Genomic DNA, 24,000 nt, shown 5'->3' on the forward strand with positions numbered 1-24,000 from the left:
ATGTTACTAGTTTCGGAATGTTCCGAGAATATTCAAAATGTTAAAATGCTACTAGTTTTGGAATGTTCTGAGAATATAAAATGTTAAAATGTTACTAGTTTTGGAATGTTCTGAGAATATAAAATGTTAAAATGTTACTAGTTTCGGAATGTTCTGAGAATATAAAATGTTAAAATGTTACTAGTTTCGGAATGTTCTGAGAATATAAAATGTTAAAATGTTACTAGTTTCGGAATGTTCTGAGAATATAAAATGTTAAAATGTTACTAGTTTCGGAATGTTCTGAGAATATAAAATGTTAAAATGTTACTAGTTTCGGAATGTTCTGAGAATATAAAATGTTAAAATGTTACTAGTTTCGGAATGTTCTGAGAATATAAAATGTTAAAATGTTACTAGTTTCGGAATGTTCTGAGAATATAAAATGTTAAAATGTTACTAGTTTCGGAATGTTCTGAGAATATAAAAATTTTAAAATGTTTCTAGTTTCGGAATGTTCAGAGAACATAAAATGTTAAAATGTTACTAGTTTCGGAATGTTCTGAGAATATAAAATGTTAAAATGTTACTAGTTTCGGAATGTTCTGAGAATATAAAAATTTAAAATGTTACTAGTTTTGGAATGTTCAGAGAACATAAAATATTAAAATGTTACTAGTTTTGGAATGTTCAGAGAACATAAAAACTGTAAAATGTTACTAGTTTCGGAATGTTCAGAGAACATAAAATGTTTTAAATGTTACTAGTTTCGGAATGTTCAGAGAACATAAAATGTTAAAATGTTACTAGTTTCGGAATGTTCAGAGAACATAAAAAACATTTAAATGTTACTAGTTTTGGAATGTTCAGAGAACCTAAAATGTTTTAAATGTTACTAGTTTCGGAATGTTCAGAGAACATAAAATGTTTAAATGTTACTAGTTTCGGAATGTTCAGAGAACATAAAATGTTTTAAATGTTACTAGTTTCGGAATGTTCAGAGAACATAAAATGTTAAAATGTTACTAGTTTCGGAATGTTCCGAGAATATTCAAAATGTTAAAATGCTACTAGTTTTGGAATGTTCTGAGAATATAAAATGTTAAAATGTTACTAGTTTTGGAATGTTCTGAGAATATAAAATGTTAAAATGCTACTAGTTTTGGAATGTTCTGAGAATATAAAATGTTAAAATGTTACTAGTTTCGGAATGTTCTGAGAATATAAAATGTTAAAATGTTACTAGTTTCGGAATGTTCTGAGAATATAAAATGTTAAAATGTTACTAGTTTCGGAATGTTCTGAGAATATAAAATGTTAAAATGTTACTAGTTTCGGAATGTTCTGAGAATATAAAATGTTAAAATGTTACTAGTTTCGGAATGTTCTGAGAATATAAAATGTTAAAATGTTACTAGTTTCGGAATGTTCTGAGAATATAAAATGTTAAAATGTTACTAGTTTCGGAATGTTCTGAGAATATAAAATGTTAAAATGTTACTAGTTTCGGAATGTTCTGAGAATATAAAAATTTAAAATGTTACTAGTTTTGGAATGTTCAGAGAACATAAAATATTAAAATGTTACTAGTTTTGGAATGTTCAGAGAACATAAAAACTGTAAAATGTTACTAGTTTCGGAATGTTCAGAGAACATAAAATGTTTTAAATGTTACTAGTTTCGGAATGTTCAGAGAACATAAAATGTTAAAATGTTACTAGTTTCGGAATGTTCAGAGAACATAAAAAACATTTAAATGTTACTAGTTTTGGAATGTTCAGAGAACCTAAAATGTTTTAAATGTTACTAGTTTCGGAATGTTCAGAGAACATAAAATGTTTAAATGTTACTAGTTTCGGAATATTCAGAGAACATAATTTTTTTTTAAATGTTACTAGTTTTGGAATGTTCCGAGAACATAAAATGTTTTAAATGTTACTAGTTTCGGAATGTTCCGAGAACATAAAATGTTTTAAATGTAACCAGTTTCGGAATGGTCAGAGAACATAAAATGTTTTAAATGTAACTAGTTTCGGAATGTTCCGAGAACATAAAATGTTTTAAATGTAACTAGTTTCGGAATGGTCAGAGGACATAAAATGTTAAAATGTTGCTAGTTTCGGAATGTTCCGAGAATATAAACATTTTATAATGTTACTAATTTTGGAATGTTCAAAGAACATAAAAATGTTAAAATGTTACTAGTTTCGGAATGTTCAGAGAATATTACATTTTTTTCAATTGTACTAGTTTCGGAATGTTCCGAGAATATTCAAAAGTTTAAAATGTTACTAATTTTGGAATGTTCCGAGAATATTCAAAGTTTAAAATGTTACTAGTTTCGGAATGTTCAGAGAATATTCAAAATGTTAAAATGTTACTAGTTTCGGAATGTTCAGAGAATATTACTTTTTTTTTTTTTTTTGGAATTGGAATATTCTGCTAACATTCCGAAACTAGTAACATTTTAAAATTTGAATATTCTCTGAACATTCCGAAACTAGTAACAGTTTAAAATTTGAATATTCTCTGAACATTCCGAAACTAGTAACAGTTTAAAATTTGAATATTCTCTGAACATTCCGAAACTAGTAACAGTTTAAAATTTGAATATTCTCTGAACATTCCGAAACTAGTAACATTTATTCCAATTTTAAAATGTTACTAGGTTCGGAATGTTCAGAGAATATTCAAATTTTAAAATGTTACTAGTGAATATTCAGAACGTTTTCATAACTTGGGAACATTAGCAAACGCTTCAGAGCATGTTTCTGTTAGCTGGGGGTGGTTTTAAAGCGTGAGTTATTTGACTGTCGGTCAGTAGTAATTAAGCTTCTCATGTAAATAAAGGAGCTTCTTAATTCGCGTCGTCTGCATTGAACTCGACTGACAGGGATTTATCAGGAGATGGACGGGCATTGATTGCCTTTAGAGGATTTTGGCTGGACTCAGCAGGAACAAGAGGGGGAGGGAACAAAACCCCAGTGGCTTATGGGTAAAATCAGGGGCTGGTCCTTATGTTATTGTTTTGAAAGTGCAGAAATGTCCTGCTCCTCTCCTAGCGCCGTTTGTAATAATGAAGCAGACATTGTTATATCACCTTTTGCATGTGATATTTCAGTGCCAGTAGCTGGTTATTTGCTGCTTTATAAGCCTGTTCATTGCCTACAGTAACAAGCACATATTGACACACTCAAATGGGAGCATCATTGATTCACTCGGATCAATAAAGGCTCGTTATTCACTGTCATTGGCCAATTGATTCATTGATTAGAGCAGCTGTTTATTATTGGCTGCTGTGCACTCTGGCCCTAAACAGACAACCAATCACTGTTAAGATTGAAACGGGCTTTTATGCTTTAGGCTTCATATAAAGCTGAAACTATTTGATCGTGTGTCTGATTTCATGGCCTAAACCTTTAGTGTGTGTTTTGAGCGAGTTATGATGGAGTTTACTGGCGACTGGATCTTGACTTCATTACTGATTATGGCAGATTTGTCTGTGTCAACTTGATTCATTTTAAAAGGAATTATATTGATTTTGTGAAAGAAAGCCAAGAACTTTCACCATTTGCTATTGATGTGGGTCCAAAACAACTACGTCGTCTCTTAATAAACCATAAATATAATACACATTTTAATTACATTTAGCTTTATAGATGTTTGTTACCCAGTGCTGTTTTAGTATCATTAGATACTATTGTAGGGTTAATAATATTTTGAATTATTTTAGTTTTCATTCTAATTTTAGTCATTTTGTTGTGTGTTTCTTATTATTTTACTGTTTTTTTTTTTGTCTATATATTTTTTATTAGTATACTATGTTAAACTAAATTTAAACTAAACTAAAGTGCTGCCTTGGAAACTAGCTAAACTACGTTTCTAGTAACGGAATTTCAATATTTTTTTTTTGTTTAACTATAATAATAATTAAAAATAATAATAACACTGATGTTCTTTATATTTGATTTGATTTGATTAAGTAACAAAAAAAATTTATTGACTATTTATATGTATAATATAATAATTATAATAAAAAACGTATAATAACCCTAGAGTTTTTTTTATTTTACTTTATTTTAGTTAAAGTTTATTTTATTTCAAGTAACACACATGTTTTTTATGGGTTGAACTATAACTATAATTTATATTATTTTTATATATTTTATTTTATTTCAATTAATATTTTTTTATGGTTTTACTATAAATATGTATATTTTTAAAAAAACCTATAATAACCCTGGTGCGTTTTATATTTTATTTTATTTCAGTTCAAGTTTATTTTATTTCAAGTAACAAAAAATCATATGTTATTTTTTTATGGTTGTTATGGTTTTAACAACAACAACAACAAAAAATTATATATATATATATATATAATACTACTTTTGAGTTTTTATATTTTATTTTATTTTATTTCAATTTATTTTTATTTATTTCAATCAATAATGTTTTTTTACGGTTTTAACTTTAATAAATATAATTAAAAAACCTATAATAACCCTGGTGCGTTTTATATTTTATTTTATTTCTTTATTTCAGTTAAAGTTTATTTTATTTCAAGTAACAAAAAAACTTGTAATTTTTTTTATGGTTATGGTTTTAATTAATAATTATATATATATATATATATATATATATATATATATATATATATATATATATATATATATATATATATATATATATATATATATATATATATATATATATATATATATATATATATTTATTTATTTAAATTATTAATGTTTTTTTATGGTTTTAACTTTAAAAAATATCATTAAAAAACCTATAATAACCGTTTTGTTTTTATATTTTATTTAATTTCAGTTAAAGTTTATATTATTTCAAGTAGTGAAAATGTTTTTTATGGTTTTAGTTTACTATATTAAGTTTAATCCTGTTGTTGAACCATTTCTATCTTTTTTTCACTCAGAAATACTGACGTAAAGTGGGATGTGAATGTGGTTTGATGTCGACTTCAAACATATAATTTCATATAACATATTCTCTCTCTCTCTCTCTCTCTCTCTCTCTCTCTCAGATGTGTTGGTGTTTGTGACCCACCCTGTCCCAGTGGAGGTTATTCTGGGCTCGGTGGCCAGATTCTCCTGCGCTGTCCGCGGATCACCAGCGCTCATCAGCTGGGAACTCAACCAAAGATCTCTTCCTCTGGATTCAGACAGGTGCGCAATCAAACAACACAATCTTTTTAAATATATATATATATATAAAAAATATTTAATAATAATAGTAGCCGGTTACCGGTTCAACACTCAAAATTCACCTTCTGAAAACTTACCATGAAAATGCTGCTTTAAATCCATTTACCAGCTCAATTTTTGTGATATCAACTCCAAATTTGGAACACGACTTGGTTGGACATACGGCTTTGATTCCACCAATTTTAGAGTCCATATTATTTTCGAACATACACATTTTGTATACAATAAAAATTGTAAAGGTCATAGTGTACTAGCATACAGAAAGCCCTCGGGTTGAGTTGCTCATTAAATGTGCTTTTGTTTGTTTCAGAATCACCATTTTGCCAAATGGAGTGCTGCAGATTCGCGACGTGACAATGAGGGATTCTGGGAATTATCGCTGCTTTGCAACAAACACAGCGAGTCGAGTCAAGAGCCGAGAGGCCGAGCTGTCCGTCATCCCAGGTGTGTGTTTGTGTGAGGATGAACACTGGTCATTATACACTCTACAAAAAAAAGGTTCTATATGGCACCAAAAATGGTTCTTGGCTCGTAATCATAGGGGAACCTTTTTTAGTGCTATATAGCACCAATTTTGGTGCTTCAGCGGTTCTTCAGAGGTGCTATATAGCACCTTAGTCAAAGAACCGGTGAAGAACCTCTGAAGAACCTCTGAAGAACCGGTGAAGAACCGCTGAAGAACCTCTGAAGAACCTCTGAAGTACCGGTGAAGAACCTCTGAAGAACCGGTGAAGAACTACTGAAGAACCGGTGAAGAACCACTGAAGAACCGGTGAAGAACCTCTGAAGAACCGGTGAAGAACCTCTGAAGAACCGGTGAAGAACCTCTGAAGAACCGGTGAAGAACCTCTGAAGAACCGGTGAAGAACCGGTGAAGAACCTCTGAAGAACCGGTGAAGAACCTCTGAAGAACCGGTGAAGAACCACTGAAGAACCTCTGAAGAACCGGTGAAGAACCTCTGAAGAACCTCTGAAGAACCGGTGAAGAACCGCTGAAGAACCTCTGAAGAACCGGTGAAGAACCTCTGAAGAACCTCTGAAGAACCTCTGAAGAACCACTGAAGAACCACTGAAGAACCACTGAAGAACCGGTGAAGAACCGCTGAAGAACCTCTGAAGAACCTCTGAAGCACCACTGAAGAACCGCTGAAGAACCACTGAAGAACCGCTGAAGAACCTCTGAAGAACCGGTGAAGAACCGCTGAAGAACCTCTGAAGAACCGGTGAAGAACCTCTGAAGAACCTCTGAAGAACCGGTGAAGAACCGCTGAAGAACCTCTGAAGAACCGGTGAAGAACCTCTGAAGAACCTCTGAAGAACCACTGAAGAACCGCTGAAGAACCTCTGAAGAACCGGTGAAGAACCGCTGAAGAACCTCTGAAGAACTGCTGAAGAACCTCTGAAGAACCTCTGAAGAACCTCTGAAGAACCTCTGAAGAACCGCTGAAGCACCAAAATTGGCATATAGCACTTAAAAAGGTTCCCCTATGATTACGAGCCAAGAAACATTTTTGGTGCCATATAGAACCTTTTTTTTTTTTGAGTGTATAGGAATAAAGCATTATAATCTCTGTGTTCTCTGTCCAGTGTCGGGTCCCAGGCCGCTCATGAACCCACTCATCATAGCTGGCCCTCAGAACATCAGCGCGGGTCTGCATCAGTCTGCGGTTCTGGAGTGTTTGGCGGAGGGCAACCCTCGGCCGCTGGTGTCCTGGAGCCGGGCCGACTCTAAACCCATAGACGTGTTCGGAGCCAGGGTGCTGGGAAACGGGAACCTGATTATCTCAGCCGTTAAAGCCCAGCACAGCGGCACGTACCTGTGTCGCGCAACCACACCGGGAACACGCAACTACACCATAGCGGCCGGCAACCTCACCGTACTCGGTACGAGATGTTCGATGGAACGGTTGCGTCATAAACACTTCTAACGATAACTAACGATAACCATATTAGCGTTCACACCAAGAACGATAACTTTATCAATAACTATATTAGCATTCACACCAAGAACGATAACTTATCAATAACTATATTAGCATTCACACCAAGAACGATAACTTTATCGATAACTATATTAGCGCTCACACCAAGAACGATAACTTTATCAATAACTATATTAGCATTCACACCAAGAACGATAACTTATCAATAACTATATTAGCATTCACACCAAGAACGATAACTTTATCGATAACTATATTAGCATTCACAACAAGAACAATAACTGTATCAATAACTTTATTAGCATTCACACCAAGAACGATAACTTTATCAATAACTATATCAGCATTCACACCAAGAACGATAACTTTATCGATAACTATATTAGCATTCACACCAAGAACGATAACTATAATAACTATATCAGCAGTCACACCAAGAACGATAACTATAATAACTATATTAGCGTTCACACCAAGAACGATAACTTTATCAATAACTATATCAGCATTCACACCAAGAACGATAACTATAATAACTATATCAGCAGTCACACCAAGAACGATAACTATAATAACTATATTAGCATTCACACCAAGAACGATAACTTTATCAATAACTATATCAGCATTCACACCAAGAACGATAACTATAATAACTATATCAGCAGTCACACCAAGAACGATAACTATAATAACTATATTAGCGTTCACACCAAGAACGATAACTTTATCAATAACTATATTAGTATTCACACCAAGAACGATAACTTTATCGATAACTATATTAGCGCTCACACCAAGAACGATAACTTTATCGATAACTATATTAGCATTTACACCGATAACGGTAACTATAATAACTATATTAGCGTTCACACCGATAATGATAACTATATTAGCGTTCACACCGATAATGATAACTATATTAGCGTTCACACCGATAATGATAACTATATTAGCGTTCACACCGATAATGATAACTATATTAGCGTTCACACCGATAATGATAACTATATTAGCGTTCACACCGATAATGATAACTATATTAGCGTTCACACCGATAATGATAACTATATTAGCGTTCACACCGATAATGATAACTATATTAGCGTTCACACCGATAATGATAACTATATTAGCGTTCACACCGATAATGATAACTATATTAGCGTTCACACCGACGGACGATATCGTTATGTTTTATTGTCTGCATCTTTAAATGCTCGAGCTCTTTAAAGCAGAATGGATTCTGATTGGCTGTCAATGCTTTTATCGTTCGGTGATGAACGATAAAAGCATTGACAGCCAATCAGAGTTGATTCCAGCGATATCATTCCTTTGTCATTTCCGTTATAGCTCTGGTCTGGACTTTGCTATTCTCTGCTACAGCTCACAGTTTCCACTCATGTTTTGCAGTTCCTCCGTCTCTGGTGGAGAAACCAGAGAGCCAGACCCGACCCAGAGCTGGCACGGTCCGTTTCAGCTGCCAGGCTGAAGGCACACCTGCGCCCCGCATCACCTGGTTTAAGAACGGGCAGGTGATCCTCTCCAACGGACGCACCAAGATGTACAACAGGTGTGTGCAGACAGACACCTGAGTGAAGGCCGTAATCTCTTCTGGTCCTGACATGTTTCTCTTCGTCAGTAAACTGGTGATAACTCAGATCATTCCGGAAGACGACGCCTTTTACCAGTGCCAGGCGGAGAACTCTCAAGGCTCCGTTGTGTCCACGTCCCGCCTCATCGTGGTTCTGTCGGAGGACCGTCCCAGCGCGCCGCGCAACGTCCATGCGGAAACCATCTCCAGCTCGGCCATCTTACTGGCGTGGGAGAGGCCCCAGTACAACACGGTCAAAGTCATCGCTTACTCCATACACTACATGAAGTCTGAGGGTGAGCGCTTGAAACCGGCATCACCAAACAAACGTCGCATATTGAGAAAATGTCCCGCATTTTCATCAGTCTGTTGGTTTTGAATTATCATATTAAGAAAACATGCATGCGTTCTTTTGGCTTTTTAAGAAAGCATTTCATTTATTCTTTTTGCGGCATCGTTTTTCACCTAGACTTATTTAACCTCCTGGGACCCGGAAAAAAAGGTGTTTTGAATTTAGTATTTTTTATATGTCATTACATTGATTAGAGCATAAGAAACAAATGGAAAAAAGTAGGTTGTGACGGCTGTCAATCAAAATGTGGAGCGGTGATTCGTTCCATGTAGAAAACGAATGGATAATTCGGTAAATTATTCGGTAAAGAACTCAGAATTCAGTTTTTTGTAAACTCAGAATTCCGTTTTTTGTAAACTCAGAATTCCGTTTTTTGTAAACTCAGAATTCCGTTTTTGTAAACTCAGAATTCCGTTTTTTGTAAACTCAGAATTCCGTTTTTGTAAACTCAGAATTCCGTTTTTGTAAACTCAGAATTCCGTTTTTTGTAAACTCAGAATTCCGTTTTTTGTAAACTCAGAATTCCGTTTTTGTAAACTCAGAATTCCGTTCAATATTTTCCTATTGACTTTGAACATGAAGACACAACAGTATTCAAACTGACTAGATCGGGAAAGTTTATTGCTTTAAATTTGCAGAATATTGAGTTTGTCTGTTCATTATACGGTGAATGATTGACTATCCTTATGGCATTTTTTTGTAAAATAAAAATAGGTTTTGTGTTTGTGGTGTAAGCATGCCCCTATATTTCAACACAGTAAGAAAATTATGGAACAATAAGAGAACAATACAGAATATACAAAGAACATGGTTGTACTTGGTTTCTAAAAACTAAAAAAAACGTTTGGTTTCTGTTCAGTTAGCTCTCAGGATGAAGCTCAGATCTAATCTGAATGTTGCAAAAAATTATGTTCTTCCTCATTATATTTGACTTGTAAAAATGTCAAAACGTTCTGAAATCAAGATGCATATATTTGAGAATGCCTTACTGTACACTCAGGTCTAAACAACGAGGAGTATCAGGCCGTGATCGGGAACGACACCACCAGCCACATCGTGGACGATCTGGAGCCAGCGCGAAACTACACCTTTTATATTGTGGCCTACATGCCGATGGGCGCCAGTCGCATGTCGGAGCAGGTCACGCAGCACACGCTGGAGGATGGTCAGTCCCACAATGCACTACAGCACATCTGCAGCATAAGATAAGCTGGGATTCATTTCCCGGAGGAAAAAAAGGCTCATTAATAAGATTTGGCTGAAATCGGTGCTACATAGACAAAAATATGGAAGCTTGTTTCTGCCACAGAATACAAAAAATTACAAGGTAATTCGGACTTTATCATTTTTTTTTTTTTAAAGTCAGAATTGGGAGATATAAATTTGCAATAGCACGAAAAAAGTAAAAATTGTGAGATGAACAGTCGCAACAGTTGCTTTTATTTTTTTAAACTCAGAATTCTGAGGAAAAAAAATTCAAATTACGACCTGTACATTTTAGAATTCTGAAAAAAGTCAGAATTGTGAGATAAAAAGTAAATAAAAAATTACTTTTGACAATTTCTCAGAATTAGTTTTTTTTAAAACTCAAAATTCAGTTTTTGTAAACTCAGAATTCCGTTTTGTAAACTCAGAATTCCGTTTTTGTAAACTCAGAATTCCATTTTTTGTAAACTCAGAATTCCGTTTTTGTAAACTCAGAATTCCGTTTTTGTAAACTCAGAATTCCGTTTTTGTAAACTCAGAATTCCGTTTTTGTAAACTCAGAATTCCGTTTTTGTAAACTCAGAATTCCGTTTTTGTAAACTCAGAATTCCGTTTTTGTAAACTCAGAATTCCGTTTTTGTAAACTCAGAATTCCGTTTTGTAAACTCAGAATTCCGTTTTGTAAACTCATAATTCCATTTTTATTAACTCAGAATTCCATTTTTGTAAACTCATAATTCCATTTTTATTAACTCAGAATTCCATTTTTGTAAACTCAGAATTCCATTTTTGTAAACTCAGAATTCAGTTTTTGTAAACTCATAATTCCGTTTTTGTAAACTCATAATTCAATTTTTGTAAACTCAGAATTCAATTTTTGTAAACTCAGAATTCCATTTTTGTAAACTCATAATTCCGTTTTTGTAAACTCATAATTCAATTTTTGTAAACTCAGAATTCCATTTTTGTAAACTCAGAATTCCGACAAAAAAAGTTGAAATTGCGAGTTGTAAACAGAATTCTGAGGAAAAAAAGTCAGAATAGTGTGATAAAAAGTCGCAATTAATTTTACGTTTTTGTAAACTCAGAATTCCGACAGAAAAAGTAAAAGTTGTGAATGTAAATTCAGAATTCTGAGGGGTTTCAGGAGAAACATCTGAGAGAATCAAATCATCTCATTATTGCAATAATTCTAGACCATTCCCAGTGTTTGGAAATCACTTTATTTAACCCAACTCTAACCTTGCAGTCTACTTGTACTCTAATGAGTGTTAGTTGACATGTAGCTGCACGGTTACTTATAGTTTCTAGAATGTCTAAAGTCGTCTATGGAAATAAAGTGTAGCCTCAAATCTTTCCCGTAAAGTGTTTTTGATCTCTGTGTTTGTCCCTAGTTCCCCTCCGTACCCCTGAGCTGAGCCTGACGAGCCGCAGTCCGACCGATATCCTGGTGTCCTGGCAGCCGCTTCCCCCCAAACTGAGCCGCGGTCGCGTGTCTGCGTACCGTCTGTCCTACCGCACGGCCACCGATGAGCAGGAGACCTCCATCCAGCTGCCCGTCCCGGGGGAGAACTGCACCCAGCACCTTCTGCAGGGTCTGCAGCCCGACACCATCTATCTGATCCGCATGTCCGCCTCCACCCGAGTGGGCTGGAGCCAACCGTCCGCCTGGAGCTCCCATCGCACGCCCAAAACATCCAGCGCCACAGGTCAGAGCAGAAACACCCTTACTTTGGCCCATAGCCATCTGCTTTGTGTTTACACGCTTACAAATAAAGGATCCAAAAAAGTGTTTTTGGAATGTGTGAAACCTTAAAAAAAACGGTTCCCAAAAGTTGTTTTTGGAATGTGATGTCATAAGAGAACCAAAATAAAGGTTCCAAAAAGTGTTTTTGGAATGTGTGAAACCTTAAAAAAAAAAAAGGATCCAAAAAGTGTTTTTGGAATGTGTGAAACTTTAAAAAAACGGTTCCCAAAAGTTGTTTTTGGAATGTGATGTCATAAGACAACCAAAATAAAGGTTCCAAAAAGTGTTTTTGGAATGTGGGAAACCTTACAAAAAAAGGTTCCAATAGTTGTTTTTGGAATGTGATGCCATAGAAGAACCAAAATAAAGGTTCCAAAAAGTGTTTTTGGAATGTGTAAAACCTTCCAAAAAAAGGTTCCAAAAAGTGTTTTTGGAATGTGGGAAACCTTCCAAAATGGGTTCCAAAAAATCCAAAAAAAGGTTCCAAAAGTTGTTTTTGGAATGTGTTGTCATAAGAGAACAAAACAAAGGTTCCAAAAAGTGTTTTTGGAATGTTTAAAACTTCCAAAAAAGGTTCCAAAAAGTCCAAAAAAAGGTTCCAAAAGTTGTTTTTGGAATGTGATGACATAGAAGAACCAAAATAAAGGTTCCAAAAAGTGTTTTTGGAATGTGTAAAACCTTCCAAAAAAAGGATCCAATAGTTGTTTTTGGAATGTGATTACATAGAAGAACCAAAATAAGGGTTCCAAAAGGAGTTTTTGGAATTTTTAAAACCTTCCAAAAAAAAGTTCCAAAAAGTGTTTTTGGAATGTAATATCATAGAAGAACCAAAATAAAGGTTCCAAAAAAGTGTTTTTGGAATGTGTGAAACCTTCCAAAAAAAAGAAAAGTTCCAAAAAGTGTTTTTGGAATGTGGGAAACCTTCCAAAATGGGTTCCAAAAAGTCCAAAAAAAGGTTCCAAAGGTTGTTTTTGGAATGTGATGCCATAGAAGAACCAAAATAAAGGTTCCAAAAAGTGTTTTTGGAATTTTTAAAACCTTCCAAAAAAAAGTTCCAAAAAGTGTTTTTGGAATGTAATATCATAGAAGAACCAAAATAAAGGTTCCAAAAAAGTGTTTTTGGAATGTGTGAAACCTTCCAAAAAAAAGAAAAGTTCCAAAAAGTGTTTTTGGAATGTGGGAAACCTTCCAAAATGGGTTCCAAAAAGTCCAAAAAAAGGTTCCAAAAGTTGTTTTTGGAATGTGATGTCATAGGAGAACCAAAATAAAGGTTCCAAAAAGTGTTTTTGGAATGGATGAAACCTTCCAAAAACGGTTCCAAACGTTGTTTTTGGAATGTGATGTCATAGGAGAACCAAAATAAAGGTTCCAAAAAGTGTTTTTGGAATGTGTAAAACTTCCAAAAAAAGGTTCCAAACGTTGTTTTTGGATTGTGATGACATAGAAGAACCAAAAAAAGGTTCCAGAAGTTGTTTTTGGAATGTGATGTCATAGGAGAACCAAAAAAAGGTTCCAGAAGTTGTTTTTGGAATGTGATTACATAGAAGAACCAAAATAAGGGTTTCAAAATGAGTTTTTGGAATTTTTAAAACCTTCCAAAAAAAGTTCCAAAAAGTATTTTTAACCCTATTTAGCCCTAGTTAGACTCTGATTAGCTGGTTGAGGTGTGTTTAATTGAGGTTGGAGCTAAACTCTGCAGGACAGCGGCCCTCCAGGACCAAGTTCAGAGACCCCTGCCATACATGAACAAAATAAAGGTGATCTGAACATGAATCATCAGAGTCCGAGTCCATTGTTGCACAGTCGTCAACTCTTCGTGTGTGCCAACACTTTTCTTTTTCTTAAAGATATGTAACAGCGCCCCCTACCGTATGACAGGGAAAACACGTATTGCTGGAATAACTCATCAATCTTTCTCAGTGTGAAGAGCAATTTAAAAGCCTAAAGAATCTTTTTCCTTGGAAAGATCCCATGGATGCTAAAGGTTTTCCACTGAGCCATTGATGCCCATAAAGAACCTTTATTTTCAATCCCATACGGAAAACCCTAGCAACTGCATATTGATCCTTTAAAAGTTTAAAGCGCGCGCATCACCTTTGCAGCCGCGTCTCCTCTTCTTCAGCAGAGATGTGGCTTCTCTGAGCGCTGCTTTCAGACTCTCCGTAAAGCTGCTGAAGGGGTCAGCTCAGACCGTGACGGATGCCTTTAGCTTCCAAACCTGGCTTTGTTCCGGCATTACGTTTGTTACTCCATGACCCTTGACCCCGGCTGTCAGTTAGGAGCTGAGGGACGGCTCAGTTTCGGGTCATAAAGGGAAGGCTTCAGGCAGTCTAAAGAATAGACCTAAGGTGACGGGCCCCAGAATGCCTTTATTTCCCCCTCAGACTCTTTTCTGGTGCTTATTCGCTTTTTGTTATGCTGAGTTAGACAGACTGAGAGTGATTTCCACCCTGGACAAACTCATCATGAACTTGTTGAACGTTTCGGTGTGGGAAACAGGCATTAAGGCGACAAACGTGGAGGGAAACTGCACCCAGCATCATTATTACTAGTCATTTTTGCCATAGACTTTGCAGTAAATGTATTTATGATGTATTTAAGTTGATTTATTGTGTGTTCTTCAGTGCCGCCTGCCCCAGACCTTGAGCTTGAGCCTCTGAACTGCACATCTGTGATGATCCGCTGGCATCCGGCTCCCAGTGATGCTGTTATCCTGGGATACAAGCTCTGCTTTCACCCTGACGGCCAATCAGAGGACTCCATTCTCCAGCTGCCCACTCAAGACCACCAGCACACCATCACTGGCCTCAGTGAGTCACTTTCAGGCTTTTAGCTGCGAAACCAGTATATTTTATAATTTACTCAATTATTATTATTATCAGAAAATTTCACTTTTTTCTTACAGGTTTTCTTAGAAACGTTCTAATTTATTCAATTGGATAAAAGTTAATTTACTTAAGAAAATGCACCAAATAACACTTTTGCCTTAATTAAACTCTTAACTAATTTGTTTATGATTTCCATTTATATATATATATATATATATAGGTTTTACCTTTCTAACTTTTACTGGGAAAATAAATAAATTTTCTTATTTTCACTATATATAAATGTGAAATAAATCTGTATTTAATGCTATTTTTTTTAGTTAATTTTAAGTAGCCTCCAACTAATATAAAAAATTTAATACACTTAAAACATTATATTTTTTAAAGAAAAGTTATAAATAATTTGATTAGTATTTCCATATAGATATAAATGTTTCACCTTATTAATTTTTACTGGGAAAATAAATACATTTTCTTAGAAAATTTCGAATTTATTAAATGTGAAATAAATATTAATACAATGCATTTTTTTAAATTAGTTTTAAGTAGCCTCCATTTAATATAAAAACGTAATACACTTAAAACATTATATTTTTTAAAGAAAACGTATGAATAATTTGATTAGTATTTCTATTAGATATAAATGTTTCACCTTATTAATTTTTACTGGGAAAATAAATAAATTTTCTTAGAAAATTTCTAATTTATTAAATGTGAAATAAATAATAATACAATGCACATTTTTTTTTATTAATTTTAAGTAGCCTCCAACTAATATAAAAACGTAATACACTTAAAACGTAATATTTTTTAAAGAAAAGTTATGAATAATTTGATTAATATTTCCCTATAGATATAAATGTTTCACCTTATTCATTTTAACTGGGAAAATAAATACATTTTCTTAGAAAATTTCAAATGTATTAAATGTGAAATAAATATTAATACAATGCAAACATTTTTTTATTAATTTTAAGTAGCCTCCAGCTAATATAAAAGCTTAATACACTTAAAACATTATATTTTTTTAAAGAAAAGTTATAAATAATTTAATTAGTATTTCCATATAGATATAAATGTTTCACCTTATTAATTTTTACTGGGAAAATAAATACATTTTCTTAGAAAATTTCTAATTTATTAAATGTGAAATAAATATTAATACAATGCACATTTTTTTTAATTAATTTTAAGTAGCCTCCAACTAATATAAAACGTAATACACTTAAAACGTAATATTTTTTAAAGAAAAGTTATGAATAATTTGATTAATATTTCCCTATAGATATAAATGTTTCACCTTATTCATTTTTACTGGGAAAATAAATACATTTTCTTAGAAAATTTCAAATGTATTAAATGTGAAATAAATATTAATACAATGCAAACATTTTTTTATTAATTTTAAGTGGCCTCCAGCTAATATAAAAGCTTAATACACTTAAAACATTATATTTTTTTAAAGAAAAGTTATAAATAATTTAATTAGTATTTCCATATTGATATAAATGTTTCACCTTATTAATTTTTACTGGGAAAATAAATACATTTTCTTAGAAAATTTCTAATTTATTAAATGTGAAATAAATATTAATTCAATGCAAAAAAAGTGATTTTAAGTAGCCTCCAACATATATAAAAAAACTTAATACACCAAGAACATTTGTGAATAATTGATTAGGATTCCCAGAGAGAACGTTTTGTCTTTCTAATTTTTACTGGGAAAATAAATACATAAACACATTTTTTAAATGTTAAATTAATCTTAATTCAATGCAACAACAAAAAAACACTTTTGCTTAATAAGAGCAAAGTGACCTGCAACTTAAAACTTAATTCACTTAAAACTTAATATTTTTTAAATAAATTAAATAGGTTTTCCTTATAGAACGTTTTACCTTTCTATTTTTTTAGGAAATAAATACATTTTCTAATTTTTAACCTACATTTTTTTTCTCATAAGCTCGGATATGAAAATGTAAAGTGTATTTTGCCTGAAACTAATTTCAAAAACATATCAGGTCATTAAAACTGGGAAGGAAATGTTCCACAGGATCTTTGAGCATCTTTCCCATGTTTGATCGTCAGAGAATCCCAGTTTCCTCTCTGATGGATAATTACGCTTCTTCTGTTCGGACTTAAGCACGGTTGTCCTGTCCATCCAGGGCTTTGTGTCCCGTAATATCCCCTCAGGGTCAAAGGCCACACCCCAGATGGCTCCTTCCCGTTTTCCCATGGTTCTGCACTGCTTCTCCAGGCCCGTCTATTGTTCCTGGGTTTAAGGAGACCCAGCCTCCCCCAGCACCTCTACAGCTGGACACTCCAGCTCCAGCAAAGGATGCTGGGATTGCCCTCAACTGGGCCCAAGTGACCCAAGAGCAAAGAACTTGTGCGGGTTTTAGAGTCCATGCAAATTTAAGTTCAATGTCCCGATGGACTCAATTCAGTGTGAATTGGCTTAACTAATCAATATAATAATGTGTAGCGCCTTTCAGGACCTCAAGTTTGCTTTACAAGAAAGAGAAAGATCAAAGACCAGAACAAAAATACAGATATATTAAAGGAAACGTCTCAGGTTACGAATGTAACCATTGTTCCCTGAGAACAGGGAACGAGACGCTGCGTCAGCTTGACGCTACGGGGAACGCCTCCAGCGTGACTGGTGCCTGAAATCACAATGAAAAAACTTCAATCCTATTGACCGGCGACAGCCTATGATGTCATCAAGGTGCGACCAGGAAGTATATAAGGGCGCCTTGCCAGCATGACAGTATCTAATCGTCTGAAGGGACTGTTTTCGGCAGGCAGGCCCTGCGGCATGGCACAGCGACGCAGCGTCTCGTTCCCTGTTCTCAGGGAACAATGGTTACATTCGTAACCTGAGACGTTCCCTTTCGAAAGGGAACTCGCGCTGCGTCAGCTTGACGCTACGGGGAACGATATACCAACGCCGCCATGCCGACGGGAGTGCATGCCCACTGGCAGTGACAACTGTCAAGACAAGCAAATTCTACTGAGATGCCTGAACCACTCCCCTTCTGGTCACATTAGGCTGTCAGTGACAGCGCTCCCTACGGTCATAGCCCAAGCTATCGCCCAAGAAGGAACCTTCACACACATGAGGTCCTTCCCAGGCCCTGCTCGAAGGCCTGGAACCAGCCCATTCGACTTAGAAGGGGTTCCTTTAAGGGAACGTGGCGAGGGAACTACGAGGGAACCCTATGCCAGTCACTATTCGGGAGGTTCTCACCGAATGCCACCAGGGAGACCTGACCAGGTGACCCAGTCTGTTATGGGACACGTAATACGGTCAACCCTGTCTGTACAGTACAGAGCCTCTGGTACTCGCCTCCGAAGAGGCATCCCGCTAGGGTGCTGCAAAAAAGGCAGTGACATCCACTAGCCAGATCTCAGAGACGGGTTATCCCGGAGAGCAGCTCTCAGCGAAGTGCTATATAACCCTTGCTAGCGAGGGGAGTTTAGCCGCTCGATCCTCGGATCTACCAAGCACCTACTTTAAAACGTGCTTAGGAGGCCAGAGGCCTTACAGGCTGATTATGCCAGGGAGGCCCCGAGGGGCCTACAACCCGTAAACCAGCGCCAAGCGGCCGTAAGCTCATAGTAGACCCTCATTCGAGAGGAGCTCATAAGCCTGCCTGGTAGGTAACCATGCAGTAGGCAAACTATGAAAGTCCCCTCCCGTGGGGACCGCATAGCAGCAGTAAGTTTCGTCGTGCTAGGGTAAGAACACCGCCTCCAGGTCTCGCGAACGGCCAGAGACCGGCGCCTGATAGCGGGTGACCACTAGCTGTCAGCGTAAAGCCAGTTGTGCGTTCCCGCCAGGGGAACTCATTCCCCATGGAGGCCGAGAGGAGCCTCCACCTGGTAACCCTTGCCGACTGCTCGCGTGTCCAACAGCGGAGCTCGCCCTCAGGAAGGCCAAACGGGCCTGAAACCTGATCGCAGTCGTGCTAGCCCTCGAGGTAGCAGGGAAGATAGGGACTCGCATCATCAGGGAGGCCTAACGGGCCTACCACCTGCAACAATGCCGGGCATTTCTCCATCACAGCCCTCTGCTCAGTGACTGGACCTATCCAGAGACCACGAGACAGGAGCGTGCCCTCAGAGGAGGCCACGTGGGGCCTACTACTCCAAGCGAATCCCACAGGGAAGCCCCGTGCAGCTTTGCCTGATAGCATCCCGTGCTACGATCCGTTACCAAACCTGGGGACCGGGGAACGATTTCAGGGAGGCGCAATGCCTCCACCTGATAGCAGAGCGAGCCGCCCAAGCCAGAATGTGCTACTCATGGCACTTCATGGTCACCGCCCCAGCGGCTGCATTAGGGGAGGCCGGTTGAGGCCTACTACCTACTAGCACTCGTGCTAGCCATACAGCGCCTACTAGCAGCTTATACCAGCCATCGAGGGACTCAATGCCAGTCGTGCCCCCTCGGGGGAGACCAGGCAGCGCCTGCTGACCACAGCAGGCCCTCAGGGAGGCCAATCGGGCCTACCATCTGAGTAAAGGTAAACCAAACCGGGAGCCTACCCCTCAGGGCGGCCTTAAGAAGGCTGGCTGCTGCGCCTGGGCTGGCGGCAGCTGTCTGCTGCTGACAAAGCCTGGAAATCCAGTTCACACCTGGGAACTCATCCCCAAGGAGAGTAGCTGACGAGGTTACTGCTGACGTCGACACCAGTGGAAAAGAGCCTCCAGGGCCCACTCGTGGGCCACGGCGTCGAGACTTCCTTGCAGGGAGGCCGGTTGATGCCTACTACCTGTTCTGAAGTCCAACTGCCCAGACTGCCGAGGCTGGCTACTAACAACCAGCTGGCTCCTATGCCCACACCTGGGCTGGCTCCATCCCAGAGGCAGCTAGGGACAACTTGCATCGCCGTGTCCTAGGGCCCCTAGGACGGCGCAGTCTCTCGGGCAGCGCCTACAAACATGGACCTAATCACATTGCCAACAGCAGTGTACTCAGCGAAAGTGCTTAAACAAAGACCCTCTAAAGCGAGGGGAGTACAACTTACGTCACCTGCCTCGGGGCGGCTGTCTTACTTTCCATGCAGCGGCCAACCATAAGTGCGAGGGCGTCAGCCATTGGTAATGCTCGGGCCTCAGGGGAGCATCCGACCAGAACCTTCACAGAGGTTTATCCGATGTTCAGTTCAACCCGAGCCCTAAAGGAGGTGGAGCAGAGACATAGAGCAAGGGTGAAACAATAACTTTTCTTTTAGAAAATATAGAACCCACCGGCCGAACATCCTCCAGGAAGAGGCCGGGGGCCGCCAAAAGATGGCGACCACCAAGCTCTGAAAGGCGGAAACGGCAGATAAAGTCTGATCGCAAAACCAGCGAAAGACGCTTCACTCCGCCCCACGACCACTGGCAAAGTCGCTGTCTGCTGCAACACCCCGACTGCGTTACTCGTAACCCCAGAACGCAGAGAAGGGGGCGGGCCTTGGCCGGACGACTCTGTAACAAGAGGAGGCTGAAACAAGGATGCATAAACCAAGCCATGTTCTCATATCAAAGGACAGGCCAGGGGCGAACAACCTTCATTAAAAGGGAACGCCCCCATCCTTGAAAAAGCCTAGGCCAAGTGGTGCGGCATACCGCATTAGATCTACTCAGGGCTCGGGAAAGAAATATTATTACCTCTAATATAACACACTGAGGCCCCGAAACCCCTTTTCCCAAAGCCCCGCAGAGCTGGGCGCAGATCTTACTACAGCTCGCGCATTAGCGCGTACCCGGTCTTCAGCTACTTCCCACTTTTACGCTAGGAAAACACAGCTAGCCCTCTACACTACAAGCCCTTGGGCAAGAGCGCAAATTAAACACCCACATAGTGGGAAAAATAACACGGAGAGGCAGCAAGACTCTACTAGCAAAAGTGAGGCATTCACAGACAACCACATAATGTTGCAAAGAAGATCGTTCTTAGCTTACTCACGGGGAGCTGCAGGCCCTGCGAAATCCCTCGATGATCCAAAATTTCCCCAAGCAACCCCTCAGGGGAGCGACGGTCAAAAAGTCCTGAAAAACATAGTTTTGAAAATGTTTCGCCCTCATAGAGGGGGACTTACCAATCGCTCCTCGCGGTGCTTCAACCCAGCCATCGAGCTAGTATCCGCCCGCCATCCTGAGGGGGGCGCTTTCACCAAACTAGCCAGGCGAGCCGGCAGAATCTTACATTTTCTGCTCATCATAGGCCACCGGCCTGATGTAAAAGCGCCCGGGGGAAAACCAGAGGAAGGGAAAAAAGGCAGCGTTCATCTCCGCGCTCCTCGGGGGGTGGAGTCTGCTGCCTGCGCTGGTTCCGGTTACCAGCCCCGGCTTCCTTCCTCTTCCTGTCGCGGGTGTCCCGCCTCCCCTGCGCCCCCAGTCCTCCGCGGCGGGGCGCACGAGAGGCGACGCTGGCTCGCTATTCCCGTCTCCAGCCCTCAGACTGGGACGGGCCGGGGACACCCGACTGCCTGGGCACGGTCCTGGACCTCAGCGGAATGCATGTCCTGAATGCCGCCGAGCGCGCCTTCGCCTCTCCGAACTTTCCCACCACCGCCTCTACGGAGGTGCCGAAAAGTTCAGATGGCGAAACCGGGGCATCAGGGAGAAAGGATTTTTTCCTTCTCCCTGATGTCCAAACGGTTTAACCACAGATGTCTCTCCGTGGCCACCCTCGCCGCATCGGCGCTATTTGTACGGTGGCCCGGAGAGCAAAAACCGCGGTCCGGCGCGACTCGACTACCGCCTCAGGGGGTCCCTCCCCCCTGATCGAGGTCCCTCAGCAGGTCCGCCTGCAACACAGCTGTGGTGTGCAAAGCCGCTGCAGCGCGACCCACTGACATGTACGCCCTGCCATTCAGGCGTTTAGACCGGCAGGGTGGGAGCCACAGTGTCGCCGGCCGCCCAGAGGCGAGATAAACATAACATCTCGTCCACGGGCGGCATCGACATATACCCAGCCAGGCAGTCCCTCGACATCAGCGACATCTAGCTCGCCGATGTCGACAGATGCGGGGCTGAGTATGGTTTCTTCCATTCCCTCGAGATCTGTTGATGGAGATCTGGAAAGAATGGAAGACTCCCAGGAGTTGGGAGGTCATGGGCGGAGAGAAACCGATCGTCCGAACTGTTTGGACGCTCAGCCTTTCTCCTCACGCGCCGCAAGGCAGCTGCAGTCTACCCGCAGCGCGTTCCATGACTTCCAACAACTCCCCGTACATGGGACAGGATGGTTTGAAAAGCTTCAGCATCTTTAACTGACTCACCCATCCTCTGCTCGAGCCTCTCGCGATCTGGATCGTCCTCAAGAACCATAACTGTCTCCAAGCGACGAGCCAGATCCATCTGGGAAGCGCATTTCAGACGCCGCTCAGCCTCAGCTTGAGCGTGGTCTTTCCCAGATGCTGAAACCTCTCCCCTCGAGAAGAGGTCCCACCGAGAGCGGAGCGTTTCCAGAGGACAACGCTCACAAATACTTTCACAAGAGGTTCGCAAACCTCTCATGCATGCTCTTCTCCCAGACAGTAAACGCAAAGTGTGTGTGTATCCAAAGCGCAAGATACACATTCAAAACACACCTACAGAAGTGGCGTTCTCAGCACACTTCATTGTTATCCTTCTTGTAGACGTTTCACGTGAAGACAGGCAAAACAGTCCCTGAAGACGAAGAGATACTGTCATGCTGGCAAGGCGCCCTTATATACTTCCTGGTCGCACCTTGATGACATCATAGGCTGTCGCCGGTCAATAGGATTGAAGTTTTTTCATTGTGATTTCAGGCACCAGTCACGCTGGAGGCGTTCCCCGTAGCGTCAAGCTGACGCAGCGCGAGTTCCCTTTCGAAAGGGAACCACATTATAGAGTTAAAGATCAGAAACAGAGTTAAAAAAAAAAAGTTTTATGGTCTAAAAGTTCAGGCTAATATTTGCAGGGAAATGCATCTTTATTGACTTAAAACTTCACTTCATGAGTAATTTGATTAGTATTATATTCTATATAAATAGAAATGTTTTGTATTTCAATTTTTACTGGGAAATACATTGAGTAATTTTATTTTTTAAATGTAAACTTTTTAAAGTGAAAGTCAATCTTAATTGACTTAACTTAATTTTTTAAAATTTGATTAGATTTCCATATCAATAGAAATGTTTAAGCTTTCTAAGTTTTTCTAAGAATATTCTTAGAACATTTCTACTTTTTAAAAGCTGATCTTAATTCACTTAACTTTTTTTTTTAAAGAAAATTCATGAGTAATTTGATTAAGATTTATAGCTTTCTAATTTACTCTGGCAAATACATTGTCATTTTATTAAAAAATATTGAATTTGTAAAGGTTTCTACTTTTTAAATGTTATTTGATTCACATTATATTCTATATAAATAGAAATGTTTTGTATTTCAAAAATTAGTATTTTCTAAAGGGAAAGTCAATCTTAATTCACTTAATTTTTAAAGAAAATTCGTAAGTAGCTTGATTAAGATTTCCATATAGAGAGAAATGTTTTTACTGGGAAATAAATACATTTTCAAATTTTCTTAGAAAAATTCCAAGTTTTTAGATGGAAATAAAATGTCAATGTTCATCTTCATTTAGAAATGTTTTACCTTTCTATTTTTTTCTGGGAAATACATGGTGTAATTTGATTAGAAAATTTCTACTTTTTAAAGGTTTCTACTTTTAAAAGTCCATCTTAATTAACTTAAAACATATTTTTTTGAAGAAAATTAATGAGAGATTTCCATATAGATGGACATGTTTTTCCTTTCTCATTTTTTACTGATGGAAAACAATTTGGAATGATATAATATTTTATTTTATTTCTCGTTTTTAAAGATCTAAGCATCATTATCTCTAGGCCTGTTTCTTCCTAACTAGTTGAGCGTAAAGTTTTATCCCGGTCCGGCCCCCGACCTCGGGTCATAAAGCTCTCGTCCCAGGAGACGGGCCGTTTCGGCAGCTGAGACCTCCGACCTCTGACCTCTCGACCTTTAGAGGCTTAAAAACTCAACCTCCCCCCAGGACTTCACACACTGATCAAACTCACTCTTTACATTCACTGTTTACTGATGTGAAACATAGATAAGTGTCTAAATCTGTGCTTTCAGTCC

At 38.5% G+C, this 24,000-nt stretch overlaps 1 protein-coding gene across 1 annotated transcript in view; it reads left to right on the forward strand.

Annotated features, from left to right (window-relative positions):
- Positions 1-24,000, forward strand: part of prtgb (protogenin homolog b (Gallus gallus)) — a gene marked incomplete at both ends in the record, with an annotated part of 53,777 nt that overhangs the window by 16,927 nt on the left and 12,850 nt on the right. Inside the window, 8 exons of the mRNA XM_079809538.1 lie at positions 5,027-5,168; positions 5,518-5,651; positions 6,795-7,091; positions 8,567-8,726; positions 8,796-9,043; positions 10,100-10,264; positions 11,700-12,014; positions 14,677-14,862. Coding sequence (XP_079665664.1) covers positions 5,027-5,168; positions 5,518-5,651; positions 6,795-7,091; positions 8,567-8,726; positions 8,796-9,043; positions 10,100-10,264; positions 11,700-12,014; positions 14,677-14,862 — 1,647 coding nt within the window. The remainder of the gene's footprint in view (positions 1-5,026; positions 5,169-5,517; positions 5,652-6,794; positions 7,092-8,566; positions 8,727-8,795; positions 9,044-10,099; positions 10,265-11,699; positions 12,015-14,676; positions 14,863-24,000) is intronic.

This window comes from Gobio gobio (genome assembly GCF_949357685.1).
Source record: "Gobio gobio genome assembly, chromosome: 25".
In the NCBI taxonomy this organism is placed as follows: Eukaryota; Metazoa; Chordata; class Actinopteri; order Cypriniformes; family Gobionidae; genus Gobio; species Gobio gobio.